At 48.3% G+C, this 21,508-nt stretch overlaps 1 protein-coding gene and 1 pseudogene across 1 annotated transcript in view; one reads left to right on the plus strand and one right to left on the minus strand.

The window, feature by feature from the left end:
* Positions 1-660: 660 nt before the first annotated feature.
* Positions 661-14,167, minus strand: LOC111529599 (annotated as a pseudogene).
* Positions 14,112-21,508, plus strand: part of EPHA10 (EPH receptor A10) — a 50,086-nt gene continuing 42,689 nt past the window's right edge. The window contains exons 1-3 of the mRNA XM_026455758.2: positions 14,112-14,271; positions 16,377-16,441; positions 17,141-17,819. Coding sequence (XP_026311543.1) covers positions 14,166-14,271; positions 16,377-16,441; positions 17,141-17,819 — 850 coding nt within the window. The 5' untranslated portion in view covers positions 14,112-14,165. The remainder of the gene's footprint in view (positions 14,272-16,376; positions 16,442-17,140; positions 17,820-21,508) is intronic.

Genomic DNA, 21,508 nt, shown 5'->3' on the forward strand with positions numbered 1-21,508 from the left:
TCTTTCTTTCTTTCTTTCTTTCTTTCTTTCTTTCTTTCTTTCTTTCTCTCTCTCTCTTTCTTTCTTTGTTTCTTTCTTTCTTTCTTCTCTCTCTCTCCTTCTCTCTTTCTTTTTTCTTTTTTTTTCTGAGACAAAGTCTCACTATGCTGCCTGGGCTGGTCTTGAACTCCAGGGCTCAAATGATCCTCTTGCCCCAGCCTCCCACAGTGCTGGAATTACAGATGTGAGACACAGCACCTAGCCTGTAATATGCATGTTCCATGAACTTTTTGAAGACCCCTTAGCCAGGCACAGTGGTTCTTGCCTGTAATCCCAGCACACAGGAAAGCAGAGGCAAAAGGATAGTTCACCTGTCTGGGCAACATAGTGAGACCCCATTCTCAATTTAATAAATAAACAAATAATAAGAATGAAGATCCCTTGTATATTTACCAGACCAGAAACACTAACCTCGAGAGTCTTGCTTACCTCTACCTTGTATGTGTGGTAGAGGTATGTGTATTGTATGTGTGTGTGTGGACGCAGGTAGGAGAGAATCTCCTGGCCAACCAACAAAGAGAGAGAAGAGAGCCTACCTGCCCTTCCCCACTCGCCCCCCAAAAAGGACTGACAGAGTGCTTCACGAAGATACAGACTCAGAGGAATGGGGACTGTAGAGGCCTACATCATGGGGAGGGAGCAAAGGGCTCTCCCAGCCCCTACCAGAGGCCATGAGGAAGGATGTTTGATCTTAGTCTCACCAGGGGCCTCATAGTCACTCTTGTTGTATAGAGCTATAGAGAAGGATTTGTAGACAAGGGCACCAGGCACTGGGGACCTGTTGTGGTGCCAGGTGGGCAATTCAGTACTTGACCTGGTCAGAGACACCTCTCCCTGCAGCTCCTCAGCCGTGATGAAGTTCTTATCCCCTGCCAGGACCTTGAAGGAGGTAATGACCTGGCTTGTGTCTACGCTGGTGGTCTCCTAAGACCTGAAGTTGATGAAGGCTTGGGAGGCCACAAGGCTGCTATGGTTGCGGTCAACCACACTCATGATACAATTGAACTCCGCATTGCTCTGCTGCTATTCTCCACATTGTAGCCCAAGCTGATGAAGCAGGCCTTGACCTCCTTCAGCCCCAGCACCCTGCCATGGCTCTTGTCAGTGTGGCTGAAGGACACCTGAAACTCTTGCATCTGCTCCTGGCCAGTGCCCTTGGTGTTGCAGGTGAGGATCTGGTTCTTGACCTCACTGATGATGCAGCCAATGGTGGTGAGCAGCTGCTCCCAGCCATGCGGATGTGTTCCACGATGTAGCTGATATGCTTGTTGTTGAAGATGAAGACCTCCTGGAGGAGCTGGTGCTCTACTTCTCAGGTCCAGGTTCAGCTTGTGGCCCACGATGCTTTGCTCATATTGCTTCAGGTTTAGCTGGTCCTCTGGGGTCTCCTTCATCTTGATGGAGATGTACCCAATTTCCTCCATCTTGGTTTGGATCCAGGTTCCCATGACATTGGCCTGGCTGGAGAACTGGTGGTGGAGGTGCTCGTTGGACTGTTGCTTGCTCTGCTCCTCCAGAAGGACATAATCCTGCTTTGGCACCAGCTGCTGCACCTTTGCCCACCGAGAGTGGATGATCTGGGTGAGGTCGGGGGAGGTGACAGTGGTGTAGGGGTTGCTGCCTGACAGCTTGGTATGTTTGCTCTCTGTGATCCTCTGGGCCTCCTTGTGGGTGGCCAGGATAGCCTCCCTATCAGTATCTGGCAGGTTCAACTTTTGGCTGTGGGCTGAGATCAATCTTCTCGGTAGCGTAGATGATGAACATGTGCTGGAGCTCCTCCACAGCACTCTCCATCCAGTTGTAGAAGGCACTGCCCACGTGGCATACTCCAGGTGCAGATAATTAGTGGCCTCCAGCTGCTTCTTCAGTTTCTCCAGAGCTTCCCTGTGACTGTGGGTCAGAGAGCACAGGGTTTCCCACTGCTCGTAAATCTTCCGGCACTGGGCATTGGCGCCGTGGGAGTCACAGTAATCCAGCTCGTTGAGTTCCTGGGCAATGTCCTCTATGATACTGTGAAATATCTATTTGGTCTTTGATCCTGCTTCCTGGCATACGATGACTAGAAAATCATTAGAATTTCCGAAACCATGTCTTTTTGTATGCTGATGAGTGGATGGATGACTGGCAGCCCCTAGGGAGCTTCAGGATGGAGGCTGGCCACCAGAGAGACCAAGGTATAATTAGAGGGTTGGGAGTTTCAGCCCCACTGCCCAACCCCTGAGAAGGGAAGAGGGGCTGAAGATTAAGTTGATCAGCAATAGCCACTGATTTAACTAATCATGCCTATATAGTGAAGCCTCCATAAACCCCTCGAAGGACAGGGTTCACAGAACTTCTGGAGAGCTGAACACATGGAGGTTCCTGAAGAGTGGCATCCCCAGAGAGGGCATGGAAGCCCCAAGTCCCCTTTCCCACACCTTGCCCTGTGCATCTCTTTATCTGTATCCTTTGTAATATCCTGTGTAATAAACAAGCCAATGTAAGTAAAGTGTTTTTCTGAGTTCTGTGAGCTGCTCTAGCAAATTAATGGAACCCAAGTAGGGGGTAGCAGGATCCCCAGTTTATAGCCAGTTGGTCTGAAGCACAGGCAAAAATAATTGGGCTTGTGATTAGCATCTGAAGTGGAGGCAGTCCTGTAGGACTGAGCCCTTACCCTATGGGATCTGACACTATCTCCAGGTAGATAACCGTCAGAATTGAATTGAACTGGAGGACAACCAGCTGGTGTCTGCTGCAGATTTGATTGCTTGTTCGGTGGGTGGGGAAAACCCCACACACATTTGGTCACAGAAGCATTCTGGGTTGTGTGAGAGCAGAGGAAAAATCGTTTGAGTTTTTTCCACTCTTAGAGCCTCAGTCAGCTCCACAAAGTCCTGGTGTATGGCCAGGTCACTTTCGAAGGCTTCATGGTTGTGGATAAGGGCTTTGATGTCTGATAGGGTGGCCATCTCATAGTCCCGCTGCTTAAGCCTGGCTTCCTTCTCATGGGCCCAGGCCTCATGGATGGAGATCTTCTGCTAGAACTTCTCTGCCAGGTGGTTGAGCTGCTCCAGCTTGTGGATGTCATTCAGCAGCAACTCCTCAGTGAGCCGAGATCACACCACTGCACTCCAGCCTGGGCAACAGAGCGAGACTCTTGTCTCAAAAAAAAAAAAAAGCCTGGGTGCAGTGGCTCATGCCTGTAATCCCAACACTTTGGGAGGCTGAGGTGGGCGGATCACCTGAGGTCGGGAGTTCGAGACCAGCCTGACCAACATGATGAAACCCCATCTCTACTAAAAATACAAAATTAGCCAGGCATAGTGGTGCTTGCCTGTAATCCCAGCTACCCAGGAGGCTGAGGCTGGAGAATCACTTGAATCCAAGAGGCAGAGGTTGCAGTGAACCGAGGTTGTGCCATTGCACTCCAGCCTGTGAGACAGAGCAAGACTTTATCTAAAAAAAAAAAAAAAAAAAAAAAAAAAAAATTACAGTGATAGTTTAGTGATACTGATTTTCTTTTAGTTACTGTTTGTACTATATACTGTTTATATGTATGTATGTTTGTTTGTTTACAACATTTGCTTTAATATATCTGTATCCTTATGTGGAAATTTCTTTTCTTTCTTTTCTTGAGATGGAGTTTCACTCTTGTTGCCCAGGCTGGAGTGCAATGGCATGGTCTTGGCTCACCACAACCTCCTCCCCCCGGGCTCAAGCGATTCTGCTGCCTCAGCCTGCCGAGTAGCTGGGATTACAGGCATGCGCCACCATGCTTGGCTAATTTTGTATTTTTAGTAGATACGGGGTTTCTGCATGTTGGTCAGGCTGGTCTTGAACTCCTGATCTCAGGTGATCTGCCCACCTTGGCTTCCCAAAATGCTGGGATTACAGGCATGAGCCACTGTGCCCGGCTATGTGTAAGTTTTTTAAAGCAGTATAAAGTTGCTGTTTAAAGCCCAATCTGGGCCAGGTGTGGTGGCTCATGCCTATAATCCCAGCACTTTGGGAGGCTGAGGCAAGTGGATCACTTGAGCTCAGGAGCTGAAGACCAGTCTGGGCAACATGGTGAAACCTCATCTCTACCAAAAAAAGAAAAATACAAAAATTAGCTGGACATGATGGCATATGCCTGTAGTCCCAGCTACTTAGGAGACTGGGGTGTGAGGATCACTCAAGTCCAGGAGGCAGAGGTTGCAGGGAGCTGTGATCATGCCACTGAACTCCAGCCTGGGTAACAGAATGAGACCTTATCTAAAAGAAAAAAAAAAAAAAAAACCCCAAAAAACCCAAAACAAAAATCCAATCTGGGCTGGCCATGGTGGCTCTCCCCTATAATCCCAGTGCTTTGGGAGGCTGAGGCAGAAGGATTGCTTGAGGCCAGCAGTTTGAGAGCAGCCTGGACAACATAGCAAGACCCTGACTCTACAAATTTTTTTTTTTAAGAATTAGCCAGGTGCAGTGGCACATGCCTGTAGTCCTAGCTATTTTGGAGGCTAAGGTGGGAGGACTGCTTGAGCCCAGGAGGTTGAGGCTGCAGTGAACTATGATTGCACCATTGCACTCCAGCCTGGGCAACAGAACAAGATCCTGTCTCTAAGAAATGTTTTTAATACTAAAAAATAAAAATAATAAATAAATTAGAAACTCAATCTGACTATCTTTGTTTTTATTTTATTTTATTTTACTTTATTTGGTTTGGTTTTAGTTTCTGAGACAGGGTCTCACTCTCACCCAGGCTGCAGTGTAATGTCACAATCAAGGCTCACTGCAGCCTCAACTTCCCAGGCTCAAATGATCTTCCTACCTCAGCCTCTCAAGTAGCTGGGGCCACAGGTGTGCATCACCATTCCCAGCTAGTTTTTGTATTCTTTTGCAGAGATGGGGTTTCATCATATTGTCCAGGCTGGTCTCTACCTCCTGGGTTCAAGTGACCCTCCTGCATCAGCCTCCCAGAGTGCTGGGATTACAGGCATGAGCTACGGCACCCGGCCCAATCTTTGTTTTAAAATAGAAATATTTAGGGGCTGGGTGTGGTGGCTTACACCTGTAATCCCAGCACTTTGGGAGGCTGAGGTGGGCAGATGATGAGGTCAGGAGTTCAAGACCAGCCTGGACAACATGGTGAAACTCTGTCTCTACTAAAAATTACAAAAATTAGCTGGGCGATGCGGTGCGTGCCTGTAATCCCAGCTACTCAGGAGGCTAAGGAAACAGTATTGCTTGAATCTGGGAGGTGGAGGTTGCAGTGAGTGGAGATCATGCCATTGCACTCTAACCTGGGCGACAGAGCAAGACTCCATCTAAAAATAAATAAATAAAAGGAATATTCAGTCCATTTATATTTAAAATAGTTATTTATACATCTGAGTTTCAAGATATCCTAGTATTTGTATTCTATCTCTCCCAGATGTTCGATGTTCCTTTTTTCTCTCTTCTAACTCTTTTTTGATTATTTTTATTATTCCAAATGTTTCTACATTAGCTTGTTAGTAATATATTTTTGTTACTATTTTTCCATGATTACCATAGTAATTACAGCATGCATCCTTGACTTGCTAAAGTTTAATATAAATAATTCTTTTACCACTTCATAGACAATGCAAGTACCTTAAAATACTTTAACTCCATTTATCTGCTCCCACACTGTGTGCTATTTTTGTGATGTGTTTTAATTCTATGTGCATTTAGAACTTCACATGACATTATCACTTTATACAGTTATTGTTCATTTATTTTTACCCACATATTTACTTCCTTTTGATCTTAATTTTTCCTGGGTGTTCATAATTCTTTTTGAGTTTCTTTTTAAAAATCGCCTTTAGTATGCCTTTAGTGTGGATCTGTGAAGAATTTTGACTGCCATAAAACATACTTATTTTACCTTCATTTTTGAAGAATATTTTCATTGAGTATAGCATTTTAGATTGATACTATCTTTTAGCACTTTAAAGATGCCATTCCATCATCTTCTGGATTTTATCATTTATATGAAAGAGTCAGTTGTCAGTCTTTTCACTTCATTTTAGCTTATTTTCGAGACAGATCTTGTTCTGTCTCCCAGTCTGGAGTACAGTGGCATGATCACAGCTCACTACAGCCTTGACCTCCCAGGCTCAAATGATTCTCCTCCCACCTCAACCTTCTGAGTAGCTAGGATGACAGGGGCATGCCACTATGCCTGGCTAATTTTTCTATTTTTAGTGGAGATGGGATTTCACCATGTTGCCCAGGCTGGTCTCAAACTGCTGGGCTCAAGTGATCCTCCTATCTCAGACTCCCAAAGTGTTGAGACGACAGGCATGAGCCACTGTGCCTGGCCTCAGCCCTTTTTTCAAAAAATTGAGACAGTCTTGCTCTGTTGCCCAGGCTGGAGTACAGTGGTGCAATCCTAGTTCACCGTGGCCTCAACCTGCTGGGTCAAGTGATCCCCCACTACAAATTCCTGAGTAGCTAGGACTACAGGTACACACCATCATGCCTGGCTAATTTTTGTATTGTTTTTGTAGAGATGGGGTCTTGCCTAGGCTGCTCTTGAGCTCCTGGCCTTAACTGATCCTTTTGCCTTGGCCTTCCAAAGTACTGGGATTACAGGCACGAACAACCATGCCTGGCCGAAGTTTTGTGTGTGTGTGTGTGTGTGTGTGTGTGTGTGTGTGTGTGTGTGTGGAGGGGGGTGTTGTTGTTGTTATTGTTGTTTCATTTGTTTGTTTGTTTGTTTTTAAGACAGAGTCTTACTCTATCGCCCAGGCTGGAGTGCAGTGGTGCACTCTTGGCTCACTGTAACCTCCACTTCCCAGGTTCAAATGATCCTCCTGCCTCATCCTCCCAAATAACTGGGACTACAGGCACATGCCACCACGCCTGACTAATTTTTGTATATTTAGTAGAGACAAGGTTTCGCCATGTTGGCCAGGCTGGTCTTGAACTCCTGACCTTAGGTGATCCACCCACCTCGGCCTCCCAAAGTGCTGGTATTACAGGCGTGAGCCACCGCACTCTGCCATTGTCAGTCTTTTTTTTTTTTTTTTTTTTTTTGAGACAGAGTCTCGCTCTGTCGCCCAGGCCGGAGTGCAGTGGCGCAATCTCAGCTCACTGCAAACTCCACCTCCCAGGTTCACACCATTCTCCTACCTCAGCCTCCCGAGTAACTGGGATTATAGGCATGTGCCACCACACCCGGCTAATTTTTTGTATTTTTAGTAGAGACAGGGTTTCACTACGGTCTCGATGTCCTGACCTCGTGATCCGCCCGCCTCCGCCTCCCAAAGGGCTGGGATTACAGGTGTGAGCCACCGCGCCCGGCCCATTGTCAGTCTTAATGTTGTTCCTTTGAAGGTAATGTGTGTGTGTGTGTCTCTCTAATTGCTTTTAATATTTTTCGTTTGGTTTTCAGCAGTTCTATTATGAAGTGCTTAAATATAGTTTTCAGTCGAGCGTGATATCTCATGCTTATAATCTCAGCACTTTGGGAGGCCGAGGTGGGCAGATCACTTGAGGTCAGGAGTTTGAGACCAACCTGGCCAGCATGGCAAAACCCTGTCTCTAATAAAAATACAAAAATTAGCTGGGTTTGGTGACATGTGCCTGTAATCCCAGCCACTCGGGAGGCTGAGGCAGGAGGATTGCTTGAACCCAGGAGGCAGAGGTTGCAGTGAGCCGAGATCACACCACTACACTCTAGCCTGGGTGACAGAGTGAGACTCTGTTAAAAAAAAAAAAAAAAAAAAAAGAGGTAATTTTCTTTGCATTTATCCTGCTTGGGATTGATAATGCTTCTTGAGTATGTGTCTTGATATCTTTCATCAATTTTGGAAAATTTTCAAATACTCTCTTTTCAAATAGTACTTCTTTCCTGTTTTTCCTCTTTCTTCTCTTTCTAGGACTCTAATTCCATGTATTTAGGCCTTTTTGCCATGGCCCATATGTCTCTTTCTCTCTTATCTATATTTTCAATTCTTTTCTCTCTTCCCATACTGGATATTTTATGCTGAAACTATATTCCACATCATTAATCCTAGAATTAGCTGTGTCTAACCTGCTATCACTTCCATCAACTATGCTAAATTCAACTATTATATTTTTCAGTTCTAGGATTTCAATTACATTCCCTTTTAGAGTATCCAGGTTTGGTGATTTTGCACTCTACCACAATTCCAATGCAAAATCTTACTGTTCTACACAGATCTACTCCCATCCTATTATATCAACCAATAAAATCTCATTTTTGTTTAAGCCAGTTTTATTTGGTTTCCTGTTAAACACAACTGAAAAATCTTAACTCCATTGTTGAGATATCCCCCTTCATGATGTTGTAATGGCAGGCGCAGCTCCAGGTGTCAGATGCAGACATGACATCCAGAGAAGAAGCGGAATGTTGCCTGTCATCCATCTCTGTTTATTAGGAGTGAAAACTTTTCCTATAATTTCTGATTCAGAAGGCCAGGGTTGTAATCACACGCTACATGGAATGGGATGGGAGTGATTAGCAAATAGCAATCTTTACTTATCCCTGAACTTGGGGAGAGGATCATCTTTCGCTAGCAAACAGCTACAGTAGAAGAACATCCAGATAAAACTGAGACTCTGGCAGCAATATAAAATATGAAAGGGGAAAGCTATTGGGCAAATAATCAACAGCGTTTACCATACTAACAGATGTATTAATTTTCTGTAAAGTTGTGTGTGTGTGTAGAAAATATCAGGAATTGTACATATCAGTCTTTAACAGGATTTAAATTTGGGAAGGGGACTATCTGGAATGGAAAGGATGGATATTTTTACCTATACAATTTTCATTAGTTTATATTACTTTGGTGATTTAAATTTAAAAGAGCTGCACTCTAAAAATGGGCTGCTTCCAGAATTAGAGCTAGAATAAAAATATAGAGTCAGAAGGCTGGATATGGTGGTTCACACCTGTAATCCCAATGCTTTAGGAGGTCAGGGCAGGAGGATCACTTTAGGCTGGACTTTGAGACCAGCCTGGGGAACATAGTGATACCCTGTCTCTACAAAAGAAAAAATAAAAAGAATTATGAGCATGGTGGTGCGTGCCTGTAGTCCTAGCTACCCAGGAGGTTGGAGGATTGCTTGAGCCCAGGAGGTTGAGGCTGCAGTGAGCTATGATCGCACCACTGCACTCCAGCCTGGGCAACAGAGTGCTTGTCTCTAATACATATATAAATGTATGTATGTCTGTGTATGTGTGTGTGTGTATATGTGTGTGTGTGTGTGTGTGTGTATGTATGTATATATGCATTACAGAGAAAGAGAGAGAGAGAGTCAGAGAAGCACATGTTTGTATAATCCAGTCCCAGTCCTGGCCCCTACACAGTTACTCAGGTGCCAATAGCAGGTTTATCCCTTCTGGGGATTTGGAGGAACAAGGCTATCAGAGCCTGATGCCATCAAATATTTAAACCATTCACCTCCCTCACCTCCCACTCTCAAAGCTGTCTTCACATCATAAATTGGCTTCCAGGGCATATTTTCCTACAGGGAAAGAATGTGCTGGACATGCCATTGTGAGCATTCTGGCCCCCTTGGCAGTTCCATTTCTCATCATAAATTAATACATTGCTTTTCTGGCTCAGATAGCAGGATAGGAGCTGGGTTAGTAGGATCTACTTTCCATCCCCTAATAGATAGATTCTCTCTTAATGCTGTTAAAGTCAAGTTCATAAGCCTGGACCATGATGAATTCAAAGTAAATGTCACCTCTGATGCCACCTGGCAGCTGGCCAGCCAACCTGCCCTGTCTCTTCAAGCACATTTCTTTCAGACTCCTGTGCTTTCCAGCCACATTCATCTCAACCAGCTGTCTCTTTCTTTCTCTCTCATTCTGTCTTTTCCTCTATGACTCTCTCTCTCTCTAATTATATATATATATATATATCTTTCTGTCTTCCTACCTCACCACTTAACCTTCCTTTATCCCTTCTTTTCCTTTCTTTCTTTTTTTTTTTTGAGATGGAGTCTCTCTTTTTTGCCCAGGCTGGAGTGCAATGGCTTCATCTTGGCTCACTGCAACCTCCGCCTCCCAAGTTCAAGCAATTCTCCTGCCTCGGCCTCCCAAGTAGCTAGGACTACAGGCACATACCACCACATCCAGCTATTTTGCATTTTTAGTAGAGACGGAGTTTCACCATGTTGGCCAGACTGGTCTCAAACTCCTGACCTCAGATAATCCACTCTCCTCGGCCTCCCAAAGTGCTGGGGTTACAGGCGCCAGCCACCACGCCCAGACTTCTTTTCCTTTTTCCTTCTGTTTTTTTAACCTTAATTAACCATGGAGTTGAATAATAATATATACCAGAGCTATGTGCCAAGCACAGAGCTGGGCCATATGTAAAAATTATATTCTGACCTCACAATAACTCTGAAAGGTGTTTTTGTTCCTATTTTACAAAGAAATAAGTGGAGGCTCATAAAGGGTAAGTAGTTGTGTTTCATAATCTTAAAGGTTTTCTCTGCTTAATTTTCAAAATTAGTAAATTAAACGCTTTATGCTTCCTTTATCCAAGAAAATACCATTGAGGCCAGGCATGGTGGCTCACGCTTATAATCCCAGCACTTTGGGAGGCTGAGACAGGTGGATCACCTGAGATCAGGAGTTCGAGACCAGCCTGACCAACATGGTGAAACCCTATCTCTACTAAAAATACAAAAATTAGCTGGGTGTGGGGTGGGCGGCACCTGTAATCCTGGCTGCTTGGGAGGCTGAGGCAGGAGAATCGCTTGAACCTGGGAGGTGGTGGTTGCAGTGAACCGAGATCGGGCCATTGCACTCCAGCCTGGGCAACAGAGTGAGACACTGTCTCAAAAAAAAAAAATGACCATTTGAACAATAAAGCTCCCACTGCTCTTTGCCTCTTCCCATCCTTCTTCCTGAGAGTTGGACTTGACCCTGATTCCTCTGACACAATCTTAAACTTCTTTATAGAGGAGATAACCTTCTCTGTCCAGTCAGGCTCAGCATACTTTCTGTATCTGTGCAAAAGGAAGAGGTCAAATCTTCAGCATCTAGATTTGTAACTTTCAGTAACTTGGAGATGGAGGTTGTGGTAACATTAAATCTGCTCCCTGGAAGGTTACTTTTTATTATTTTGGGTGCTTAATTAAGTTGCTCAGCCACATCAGGTGTCCTCCCCCACGATCCTAGAAGATAGTAAGGTAGAAGTAGAGAGGAGTATCCCTTCCAGCCTACTTCAGTAGAAGTCGGAGAGGAGCAAAAGAGAAAACAAGATGTTTCTGGGTGGGTTCCAGGCCCCTCCACTCTTCTGCAAGGGAGTGAAGGCTGTTTATCTCCTGAAGACATGAATTGTCGGATTTTGGTTATAGGCTGGAAGAGTAGAAGCCACCACTGTATATTCTTAGCTAAAGGAAATATAAAGCATTTAATTTACTAATTTTGAAAATTAAGCAGAGAAAATCTTTAAGATTATGAAGCAAAACTACTTACCCTTTATAATCCTGCCAAGGATCAGAGCATGGCAGCAGAGAAGTCCCAGGTCCAGCTGAGTGTCCAGACTCTGTTGGATTCAGCACCATGGACAGAAAGCCCAAAGCTGGCCGGAGGGCTGAGGGTTCAACGCCAGGGACAGACACCCTCTCTCTGCCCCCACCCCCAAATTTCACCAGTCTCCACTGCTATTCCTGGGAGGAATCTAACTCCAGCCATTAGTTAACTGGCCTCCAGCACTTAAAGGTCCTGATAAACAATGGGTTGGTTTCCTTCTAAGGCCTTCCGGAATTCTACTGAGCTGTCTGTTCTGCAGCTTCCTGATAGAGTGGGGTCCGCCTTAGAGCAACTCTTATTAAGATCCAGCTGATTTGCATATATCTGCATTCACTGGGGCTTCTCCATTCTGGTTTTATTATAAATGAATTGCTCAGAGGAAGAAAGGGAAGGATTATTTCACGACTTTTCATCCTCTTCTTTCCCCCTATTCCTAGAGTCTCCGTCTGAAAATTTACCCCAGATGCCTGAAGGTGTGTATGGTGGAAGAGGGTAGAAACCAGACTCCAACAGTCAGATGTTTGCCAGAGCATCCTATGTAGATTTCCCCGGATAATTTCCCCCATCTGTTTGGTTTCTGAAAGGTCCTTGTCAGGTTCAGAGGAAGTCTGTATTTTGTTTTAATACCTAGGGTCAGAACCTCTGGGTTGAAGTCCCTGGAGCTTCAGTAAGAAACCATGACTGGTGCCTTAGAGCCTGCTAAGGGGATGGAACCCGGTTCTAAAGAGGAGTGAGCGATGGTGGAGTGAGGACTCATTTTGAAATGAAAGGAGTCCCGGGTCTCTAAGCAGCTTCTAAAAATACCATCTCCCAGAGCTGGAGGGAGGGGGAGGGGAGAAATCGAGCGTGAGGAGAATGAAGATGGAAAGGAGGTGGCATTGTGAGAACCCTTCCTCAGGTAGGTCTGGTTTTAGAGGTTCCGCCTGCATCCAAGGACTGGAGGGATGCCACACCTCCTTCTGCTTCCTCAGCGGGCTTGTCTCCCATAGTGTCCAAGCCACAGCCTCTCCTGATGACCTTTCTTTCTGCAGGTAAAGAAGACCAATTCCTCCCACCTACTCCTCCTATTGCTACTGTCCAGCAAGTATGTCTGAGTGAGCACGTGTGCATTTACTCACACACATACACATGAACACACGCAGACATGGCACATGAAAGCAGGTTGTAAATGGCCAGTGATCTACGATGCCAGGAATCCTCACTCGGTGTTCAAAGAGATATGGACTGTGGCAGAGACAGCGTGGTTCACCAGGGCATCTGCAGCACAGCATGGCGCCCAGTGAGGGCTGGGTGGAGAGGTGAGGGATACATATATGCAAAAGCACAGACACTCAGACCGCAGGGGCCAAGTAGTCACAGGATTCACATTCACTCTCGAGGCTTCTTAGGCTATGTTCGCTTCCAAATAGAGAGGGGGTGGGTCCCCCAAGAAAAGAGCTCGGAAAAGCCACGAGGTGGGTGGAGCTTTCTCCCCTCAAGTTCAGCCCAGATGGTGGCGCTCAGTAGCCGCCTCCCTCGTCCTGGAGGGCCCCAGCCCTTCCCACCCTCAAAGTGTTAAACCCTCAGCTTGCACATAAATGACCTTCACTAGACAGAGGTCGTGTTCCACGTTTTCTTGCGGCTTCTTCAGCGCCGGCTGAACTCTTCCAGGATTGCTCCGCCTCTCTTGCAGGAATCTCCGATTCCTGGCGGCTGTGCTGTTCACTAGTCCCCTGGGGTGGGCGGAGTGGGGTGATCAGAGGGGAACCCCCGACTCTGAGCAGACTGAGGACAGGGGTGGTTGTGAGGTGTGCTGCTTATGTCTTGACAGCAGGAGCAAGAACCTGAGGAACAGATCGTTCATGCAAAACCACCACCGCCCCCATCCCAGCGTCCACATGGTTTCCCAGCCTCGGCAGCGCGCTGGTAGGGCGGGACCCCGTCCCTCACTTTGCTCTCCTTTCCCGAGCAGCTCCCGGGTTCGGGTTCGGCCCCTCCTTCCTGCCGCTGTGTGCGTGTGTGTGTGTGTGTGTGTGTGTGTGATGAGGGCGGGAAGAGAAAAGGGAGGGATGAGCCAGGAGACACCAGGAGCCTCGGACACAGGAACAGACCTAGGGCAGGGAGATAGGAGAGCTCCCCAGAGCTTGGGGTCAGAACATAAAGCTTCAAAACCCCGCAAGTCCTGGGAACAAGGGAGCTTCCAGACTAGCTCAGAGGCTGCAAGTGTCGCTGCCTCCCCGAGGGTCGCCCCTCTTTAAGCCAAGCCCACGTTGCCTGCCTACTTCTCAGGAATGAGGAGCTAAGGTTTAGAGCTCTGGGCCACCGACGCTAGCTCATCCCCCTCGCTCAGAAGCCCCGCCAGCTCCCACGGCTGCCCCACCCCCCACAGTTTGGGGATCTGCGGGACCCCTTCCTTTCCCCACCAGTTGGGTGTTCCGCCCCTGGCCTATGAAACTCCACCTTCCCACCCTCTGCTGGCGGAGATTGGTGGGCATCCCGCGGCGGTGCCTAGTGATTGGTCCCCATGGATGATGGCGAGCGGCGAGACCCCGCCCCCAGCTGGCGCTGGGGTCTGGGGGCACTGCTCAGCGGTGCTAGGCTGGCGCGGCTTGAGCCGCGGCCGCACTGACAGCTCGGTCTGCGGACCATGGAGACTGGCGCCGGTCCACACCCGCTGCGCCTGTTCCTCTGCCGGATGCCGCTCTGTCTCGCGCTGCTTCTGGGACCCTGGCGGCCTGGGACCGCCGAGGAAGGTGAGAAGACTGGTGGGCTCTGCTCGGAGCCTGGCATGCCAAAAGATAGGGGGTTGGGGACGGGGGTTCTGCGGAAAGCAGTCATTGGAGAGACTAGAGTCTGTACTGGGGCTTGAAGCAAGCAGGCAGCAAAGAACTGGAGAGATAGAGAAAAATGTGGCCAAGCAATAGCGACGAGAGGGGCGCTGAGGAACTTGGGGGCTGGAGACCCGGGAGGTTGGGGAAGAAAGAGACCAGGAACCGCGGGAGCCAGAGGCAGAGGTCCAGCGGCGGGTGAGACGGACAAGCTGAGTGATTGGAGGTGGGAGGTGCGGGGGCGGGGAGATGAAGAGTGGAGACAGAGAGATGCGGAGGTGAGCTCGGAATATGGAAAGACCGGGTGGAGCCCGGACCACAGGGGCTAGGAGACCACAGTGTGGCCAGCATGAGGTGGAATGCTGGTCGAGGGGGCTGGGTCCGGGCGCTGCCCGACGTGCAATCATGGAACTGTCCGCAGTGCTGAATTCTGAGCGTAGTCTACCGGGCGCGCTCCGCGTTGCCGGGTTTGAGGCTGTCTGCGATACTGTGGCCCGCGTCTTGCCTCTGATTGTGCATTTGGGGGAGCTATACGCTCAGTTGAATACAGAGGCGTCATATCCAGGTGCAGAATCTGGAGGAGCTGGAATCTGAGGCGTTGACCGCGGGGTTGGTCGGGGCCCTGGATGGCTGATGCCTTCCAGTATGCAATTCCGATGTGCTGTCAGTTGCACCGATCTCGGAAAGCTGTCGGCGGTCCTGCCCACAGTCGCTGATGCCTCTGGAGAGGCCCTCACCTTGGTGGCCCACCCCCTGGCTTAAGCTCCAGAGGGTAATCTTCCAAGACTGTGGGATGTCCTGGCCTCCTGTCTCTGGTCTGCGGGCTCTGCTGTCCAAACCAGTTTCTTTGATCCATGCTGAGAGGTTGCAGGCTGCTGATCCAATGCCTCCTGGGGGAATAAAGGGACTCCAAGCTTCTCTGGTAGGAAGGGTCATAGATGTATACATAAAAGGACCCCTGACATTCTTTCAAAAGCAGTGGAAGTGACAGCCCCTGGGAAAAGGGCTGGCTGAGGAGAAGAGATATTTTATTTCTCCAGTTGTTAGCAGTATCTCTCCACATTGTTTTCTCAGAGGCTCAGGCAGTCAGACTAAAAATGTTCAAGTCTTCATGCCTGGGGACCACCGACCTCAGAAAAGCCCCTGAGTGGGAGTGGATTGGGGGGTATATACAGGAATCCCCTGATACATTCACTACTCACTTTCTCTCTCTCTCTCTGACACTTAGTTATAACTTTGGGAACCTAAGAAGGCTGGGGAGAGTCACTGACTCCCACCCCAATCTGAGAGCCAACCTTAGAGTATTTGCCATGGACCCTGCAGAAGGCTGAATAATGACCCCCACCCCCAATATGTCAATATCCTAATCCCTAGAACCTGTGAATGTTACCTTCAGTGACAAAAAGGACTTTGCATATGTGATTAATGATCTTTTGAGATGGAGAGATTGTTTTAGATTATTTGGATGGGCCCAATAATCACAATCGTCCTTGTATGAGGGGTGCAGGAGGAGTCAGAGTCAGAGGAGGAGGCAGTGTGATGACTGAGGCAGAGATTAAAGTGATATGATTTGAAGATGGAGGAGGAGACCACAAGCCAGGGACTACAGGCGGCCACCAGACACTGAAGATGGTAAGGACATGAACTCTCCCCTCAGAGCCTCCAAAAGAAAACAGTCCTGCTGACACCTTGACTCTAGACCAGTGAAAGTGGCTTTGGGCTTCTGACCTCCAGAACTGTAACAGCAAAACAATATGTTGTTTTAAGCCACTGTGTTTGTGGTAATCTGTTACAGCAGCCCCAGGAATTGAATACAAGCACCTTCCCTACTGACTGTGGCTACCTCTCTCTGGATTTGAGCTATTCACACCCCCTCCTGGGGATTTATGAAGTGGGAAAAAACTTGTCCATATCATTTGTCACATTTTGCATTCTCTCAGCAAATTTACAGGGACTTCACCAAAGGATTCCACTCTCTTGCTAAACTGACCTTCTCAATTTCTGACATTTCTGTCTTCCCCTCTCCTTAGTCATCCTCCTGGATTCCAAAGCCTCCCAGGCCGAGCTGGGCTGGACTGCACTGCCGAGTAATGGGGTAAGTGCACAAGTGTCCCTCCCTGTCCCAGGGATCCTCTGGTGGTCCAGGACACAGTCTCCTAAGCTCCTCATGTTTACATCAGACAAAAGTGCTCCTCAGAGTGTGTGGTCTCCAGCAGCCCTGGCTTCAAGCCAGAGTTGCCTATTAAAAAACGTTGAGTGTTCAGCCAGTTAGACAGTCAAAAAAAAAAAAAAGTGAATAAGTGAGGACAGAACTGGCTGTCTAGGAACAGAAACCTGGCATCCAGATGGAGCTAATACAGGACAGTGGCTTGCACATAGTAGTGGAACCTCCAAGCAATGTTGTTGATTGATTGACAGAGCAAGCAAGACTGGGAGTCCTAAAAAAGGCTTGGAGACTTGGGGTAGTGGTGGGATGATGTGGGCTGTAACAGCAGCTTGGTGGACTGCAAAGGGCACTGGTCGGAGAGTCAGGAGACTACAGGCACCATTCCTAGCTCCACTACTAACTTGATGTGCATACCTGGTCAGATCGCGCTCACTCTGGAGCCTTAGTTTCCCCATCTATAAAAATAAGGATTGGGATCATTTGTTTCCAAAGTTTCTCCCAGCGCTGCATCTTACAATTTCCGGGGTGTGCATGGTGGTGAGAGAGAAGTCAGGAGTCACTGCTAGCGCTCCACCTCCTGGAAGCAAGTTGGCTCTGGGCTGCCCACCCCTTTACTCTTGTCCCCAGTGGGAGGAGATCAGCGGTGTGGATGAACACGACCGTCCCATCCGCACATACCAAGTGTGCAATGTGCTGGAGCCCAACCAAGACAACTGGCTGCAGACTGGCTGGATCAGCCGCGGCCGCGGGCAGCGCATCTTCGTGGAGCTGCAGTTCACACTCCGTGACTGCAGCAGCATCCCTGGCGCCGCGGGCACCTGCAAGGAGACCTTCAACGTCTACTACCTGGAAACTGAGGCCGACCTGGGCCGCGGGCGTCCCCGCCTAAGCGGCAGCCGGCCCCGCAAAATCGACACGATCGCGGCGGACGAGAGCTTCACGCAGGGCGACCTGGGTGAGCGCAAGATGAAGCTGAACACAGAGGTGCGCGAGATCGGCCCACTCAGCCGGCGGGGTTTCCACCTGGCCTTTCAGGACGTGGGCGCATGCGTGGCGCTTGTCTCGGTACGCGTCTACTACAAGCAGTGCCGTGCCACTGTGCGGGGCCTGGCCGCGTTCCCAGCCACCGCAGCCGAGAGCGCCTTCTCCACACTGGTGGAAGTGGCCGGAACGTGCGTGGCGCACTCGGAAGGGGAGCCTGGCAGCCCCCCACGCATGCACTGCGGCGCTGACGGCGAGTGGCTGGTGCCTGTGGGCCGCTGCAGCTGCAGCGCGGGATTCCAGGAGCGTGGTGACATCTGCGAAGGTATCCAGCTGGTTGGGGGCCGTGGGGTGGGAGTGTAGAGCGTAGGTGGCAATTGAGAGAGAGTGTGCCCTAGATAAGGAGAGGCGGGGGTGGGGTCGGGATGCAGTGGAGAAGCCTTAGACTCTGGAGCGCAAGGAAAGCCCTGACGTTTGTGGAGTTTCCAGTGGGTCCAGTCAGGGCCAATGAGTGAACTTACTAGGAGGTGAAATTCACTAGCTAAGGAGGCATTAGGGACCTATGTCTTAGGCACCTCACACAGGCCTTCTCCTTTATTTATTTTCATGGCAATAAAGGAAGTCTTTTTTTGTTTGTTTGATACGGAGGCTCTCTTGCTCTGTCACCCAGGCTGGAGTGCACTGGCCTGATCTTGGCTAACTGCAACTTCCACCTCCTGGGTTCAAGCGATTCTCCTGCCTCAGCCTCCTGAGTAGCTGGGATTACAGGCATACATCACCATGCCCAGCTAATTTTTGTATTTTTAGTAGAGACGGGGTTTCATCATGTTGGCCAGGCTGGTCTCAAACTCCTGACCTCAAGTGATCCACCTACCTAGGCCTCCCAGAGTGCAGGGATTACAGGCATGAGTCACCGTGCCCAGCCAAGGAAGTCATTCTTATCTCTGTTTCACAGATGAAGAAACAGAGCCTCAGAGAGATCAGTACCTCACTTGCAAAGTTAGGAAATGGGGAGCTAGGATTTGAATTCAGGCTTGCCCAACTCTCACATTCTTTGTTTGACACCATGCGGTCTCCCCTGTGCATAAGGAAGAACTCTACAGCAGCCCAAGCTTCAGACTAGTGAGATTGGTAGCATACAGAGAGGAATATCCCAGTCAAGGACCACATACTTGGAAGTTAGAGACTGGCAGGGGGATTTTTATGCTGGAGAGAGGGATTGGGAGGTTGCACTAGATGGTTACTAAGATCACATCCCACTCTCTGACCTACAATCAGTGTGCTCCCTGGGGGAGATCCTTCATGTTGAGGGTTTTGCTGGGTTCTTAGGCTGGTGGGGGCATTAGGAACAGACCTCTCATTCTCTCTCCTGCCTGTGGCTTTGGACACAGAGGGTGAGGATGGGGTTATGAATGTGTATACTTAATATAGAAAGATCAAGGTATGCTTTTTCTAAACCATGTCCTTTTCTGGGTGCCAGGGCAACGGAAATGAGTCAGACATAGTCCCAGCTCTCAAGAAGCTCACAGTCTAGATGGAGAGACGCAAAAATTAAAAAATCACAAGAGGGTAAATATATGCTATAACAGAGGGATACACAGAGTGGTGGGAAGACAGGAGGAAGTGACTAAATTTGCTCTCATCCCTTTGTTCAATCATCCATCCAATATGAATTGAGGATGTGCCAGCTGCATTTATTGAGGGCTTATTATATGTATATAGATGAATGCCACCATCTCCTCCCTGCAGAAATTGTAATTTAGCGAGAGACTGGGAGGCATGAACCTTCCTGAGCTCTCCAGATATAGTTAGGATCCACCTCTGTACTCTCCAGTATTCACTGAAAACTATTTCTGTACTTACCCCATGGTATGCCATGATCTACTTATGTGTGTTTTCACCACTACATTAAGACCTTCTTTTATTTTTTTAGAGATGGGGGTCTGTCTATGTTGCCTGGGCTTGAGTGTAGCAGCTATTCATAGGCATGATCATAGTGCATTACAGCCTTGAGTTCTTGGGTTCAAGCATTCCTTCTGCCTCAGCCTCCTGAGTAGGTGGGACTACAATGACCACACACTAGTTTAGGAACTTCTTGAGCTCAGGCATTGGATCTTACTAGTGTCAGCAACGCCAGCATCCATAACAGGATAAGCCATATGGTAGGTGTTCAGTGAAAATGCATTGAGTGAAAAAGTGGTTACTATAGGGTGTGACACATAGACAGAGAGCTAAGGAAGCATGGACGGGAGAACCTCATTCTAAGCATGGAGAAGGCTTCCCGGAGAAGACTTCCCAGGGAAGGTGAGAAGGTCCTTTTTCCCAGAGAGCCTAGAGCATTCTAAGCTTAGGAATTGCACGCATAAGCATGGAGGCAGGAAGGAACACAGCATGCCTGGGCCTACGTAACTAAATGTGGTCAGAGCAGAGGACATGTGGGGGTACGGGAGTGAAGTGTTGGGGATGAGAGGAGCAGGGGGAAATCGTGAAGGGCCTTGAATGTTGGGATAAAGAGCTTAGACTTTATGCTTTAGGCCAATGGGGAGGATTTGAAGCAGGGATCTGACATGCTCAGATTTGTATTTTCAAAATATCACTCAAGCTGCAATTGCAAAGAAAGGATTGAAGAGGGAATGATTAGGAGCCAGAAGATGAAGAAGGAAGATGGTGCAATAGTGCAGGAGAAAGAGCACAAGGGCTGAACTAAGATAGTAGCAGAGATCATTGAGAGATGAGGATAGATGGGATCATGAGTTAGCAGCCACAGCACTTAGTGACCATGTGTTACAGGAGGAGAAAGGAGTCCACTTTGACTTACATGCTACTGGGGATTGAATGGAGAGAGGGATAATTCACTGGGGTACAGAACACAGGACACGGATAGACACATCATATTTATGATGTCCATGGTGCATTCCAGTGGAGGTAGCTAGAAAGTGGGTCTGGAGCTCAGCAAGAGAGAGACAGTACTTGAAGCTGTGGGTGTGGTTGGGACAGACCAGGCAGAATGTGTGGGGTAAGAAGCCAAGAGGGCCAACAATGAAGACTCATAGAATAGCAATATTAAGGACAGGTAGAAAATACAGAGCCCATTAAAAAGGCTAAGAGGGAGTGGTCAGAGTATGGAGGAGAACCAGGAGGGTGTGATATTATGACAGCCAAGAGAGATAGAGGTGCACAGGAAGGAATGGCCTACAGAGTTGGGAAGCAGTCAGGTAAGTTGAGGGTTAGAAAGTGCCCAGTTGGTGGCCTTGGTGAGAGCAATTGCAGCTGAGTGGTGGACAGAGAGACCAGGTTGCAGTAGACTGAGGGATAAAGGAAGTTGAAGAGCTTGAGTCAGGGAGTCTAGAAGCCTGGATTTGAATTAGGAGAAGAGGACATATCTCGAGGAGAACATTGGGTTGAGAGAGATTTTTTATTATAGATGGGAGAGACTTGTTTATATGCTGAAGGACAAAGAGCCACTGGGGTACCAAGTGTGTATATGGGCATATCCCCATCCCAGTCCCAGGAGACAGGAGTATTTTATTACTGATGTGGGCTAGAATTGCTGATGCATGTTGCTAACAAAAAGCAGGCCAGATTTTAGTCAGTTTTATTGTTTTTACATACTCTTTAGTTTGTGCCCTTATTGCCTGCACCCAAAATGGGCCACTTTTTACTGCTTCACTACCAAGAGGGGAGACAACTGATGGAATGTAGTCTTTGATGAGGTTAAAGGGAGAGATCCGGCCGGGCGTGGTGGCTCAAGCCTGTAATCCCAGCACTTTGGGAGGCCGAGACGGGCGGATCACGAGGTCAGGAGATCGAGACCATCCTGGTTAACACAGTGAAACCCCGTCTCTACTAAAAATACAAAAAACTAGCCGGGCGAGGTGGCGGCGCCTGTAGTCCCAGCTACTTGGGAGGCTGAGGCAGGAGAATGGCGTAAACCCGGGAGGCGGAGCTTGCAGTGAGCTGAGATCCGGCCACTGCACTCCAGCCTGGGCGACAGAGCGAGACTCCGTCTCAAAA

This window comes from Piliocolobus tephrosceles, chromosome 1 (genome assembly GCF_002776525.5).
Source record: "Piliocolobus tephrosceles isolate RC106 chromosome 1, ASM277652v3, whole genome shotgun sequence".
Taxonomy (NCBI): domain Eukaryota; kingdom Metazoa; phylum Chordata; class Mammalia; order Primates; family Cercopithecidae; genus Piliocolobus; species Piliocolobus tephrosceles.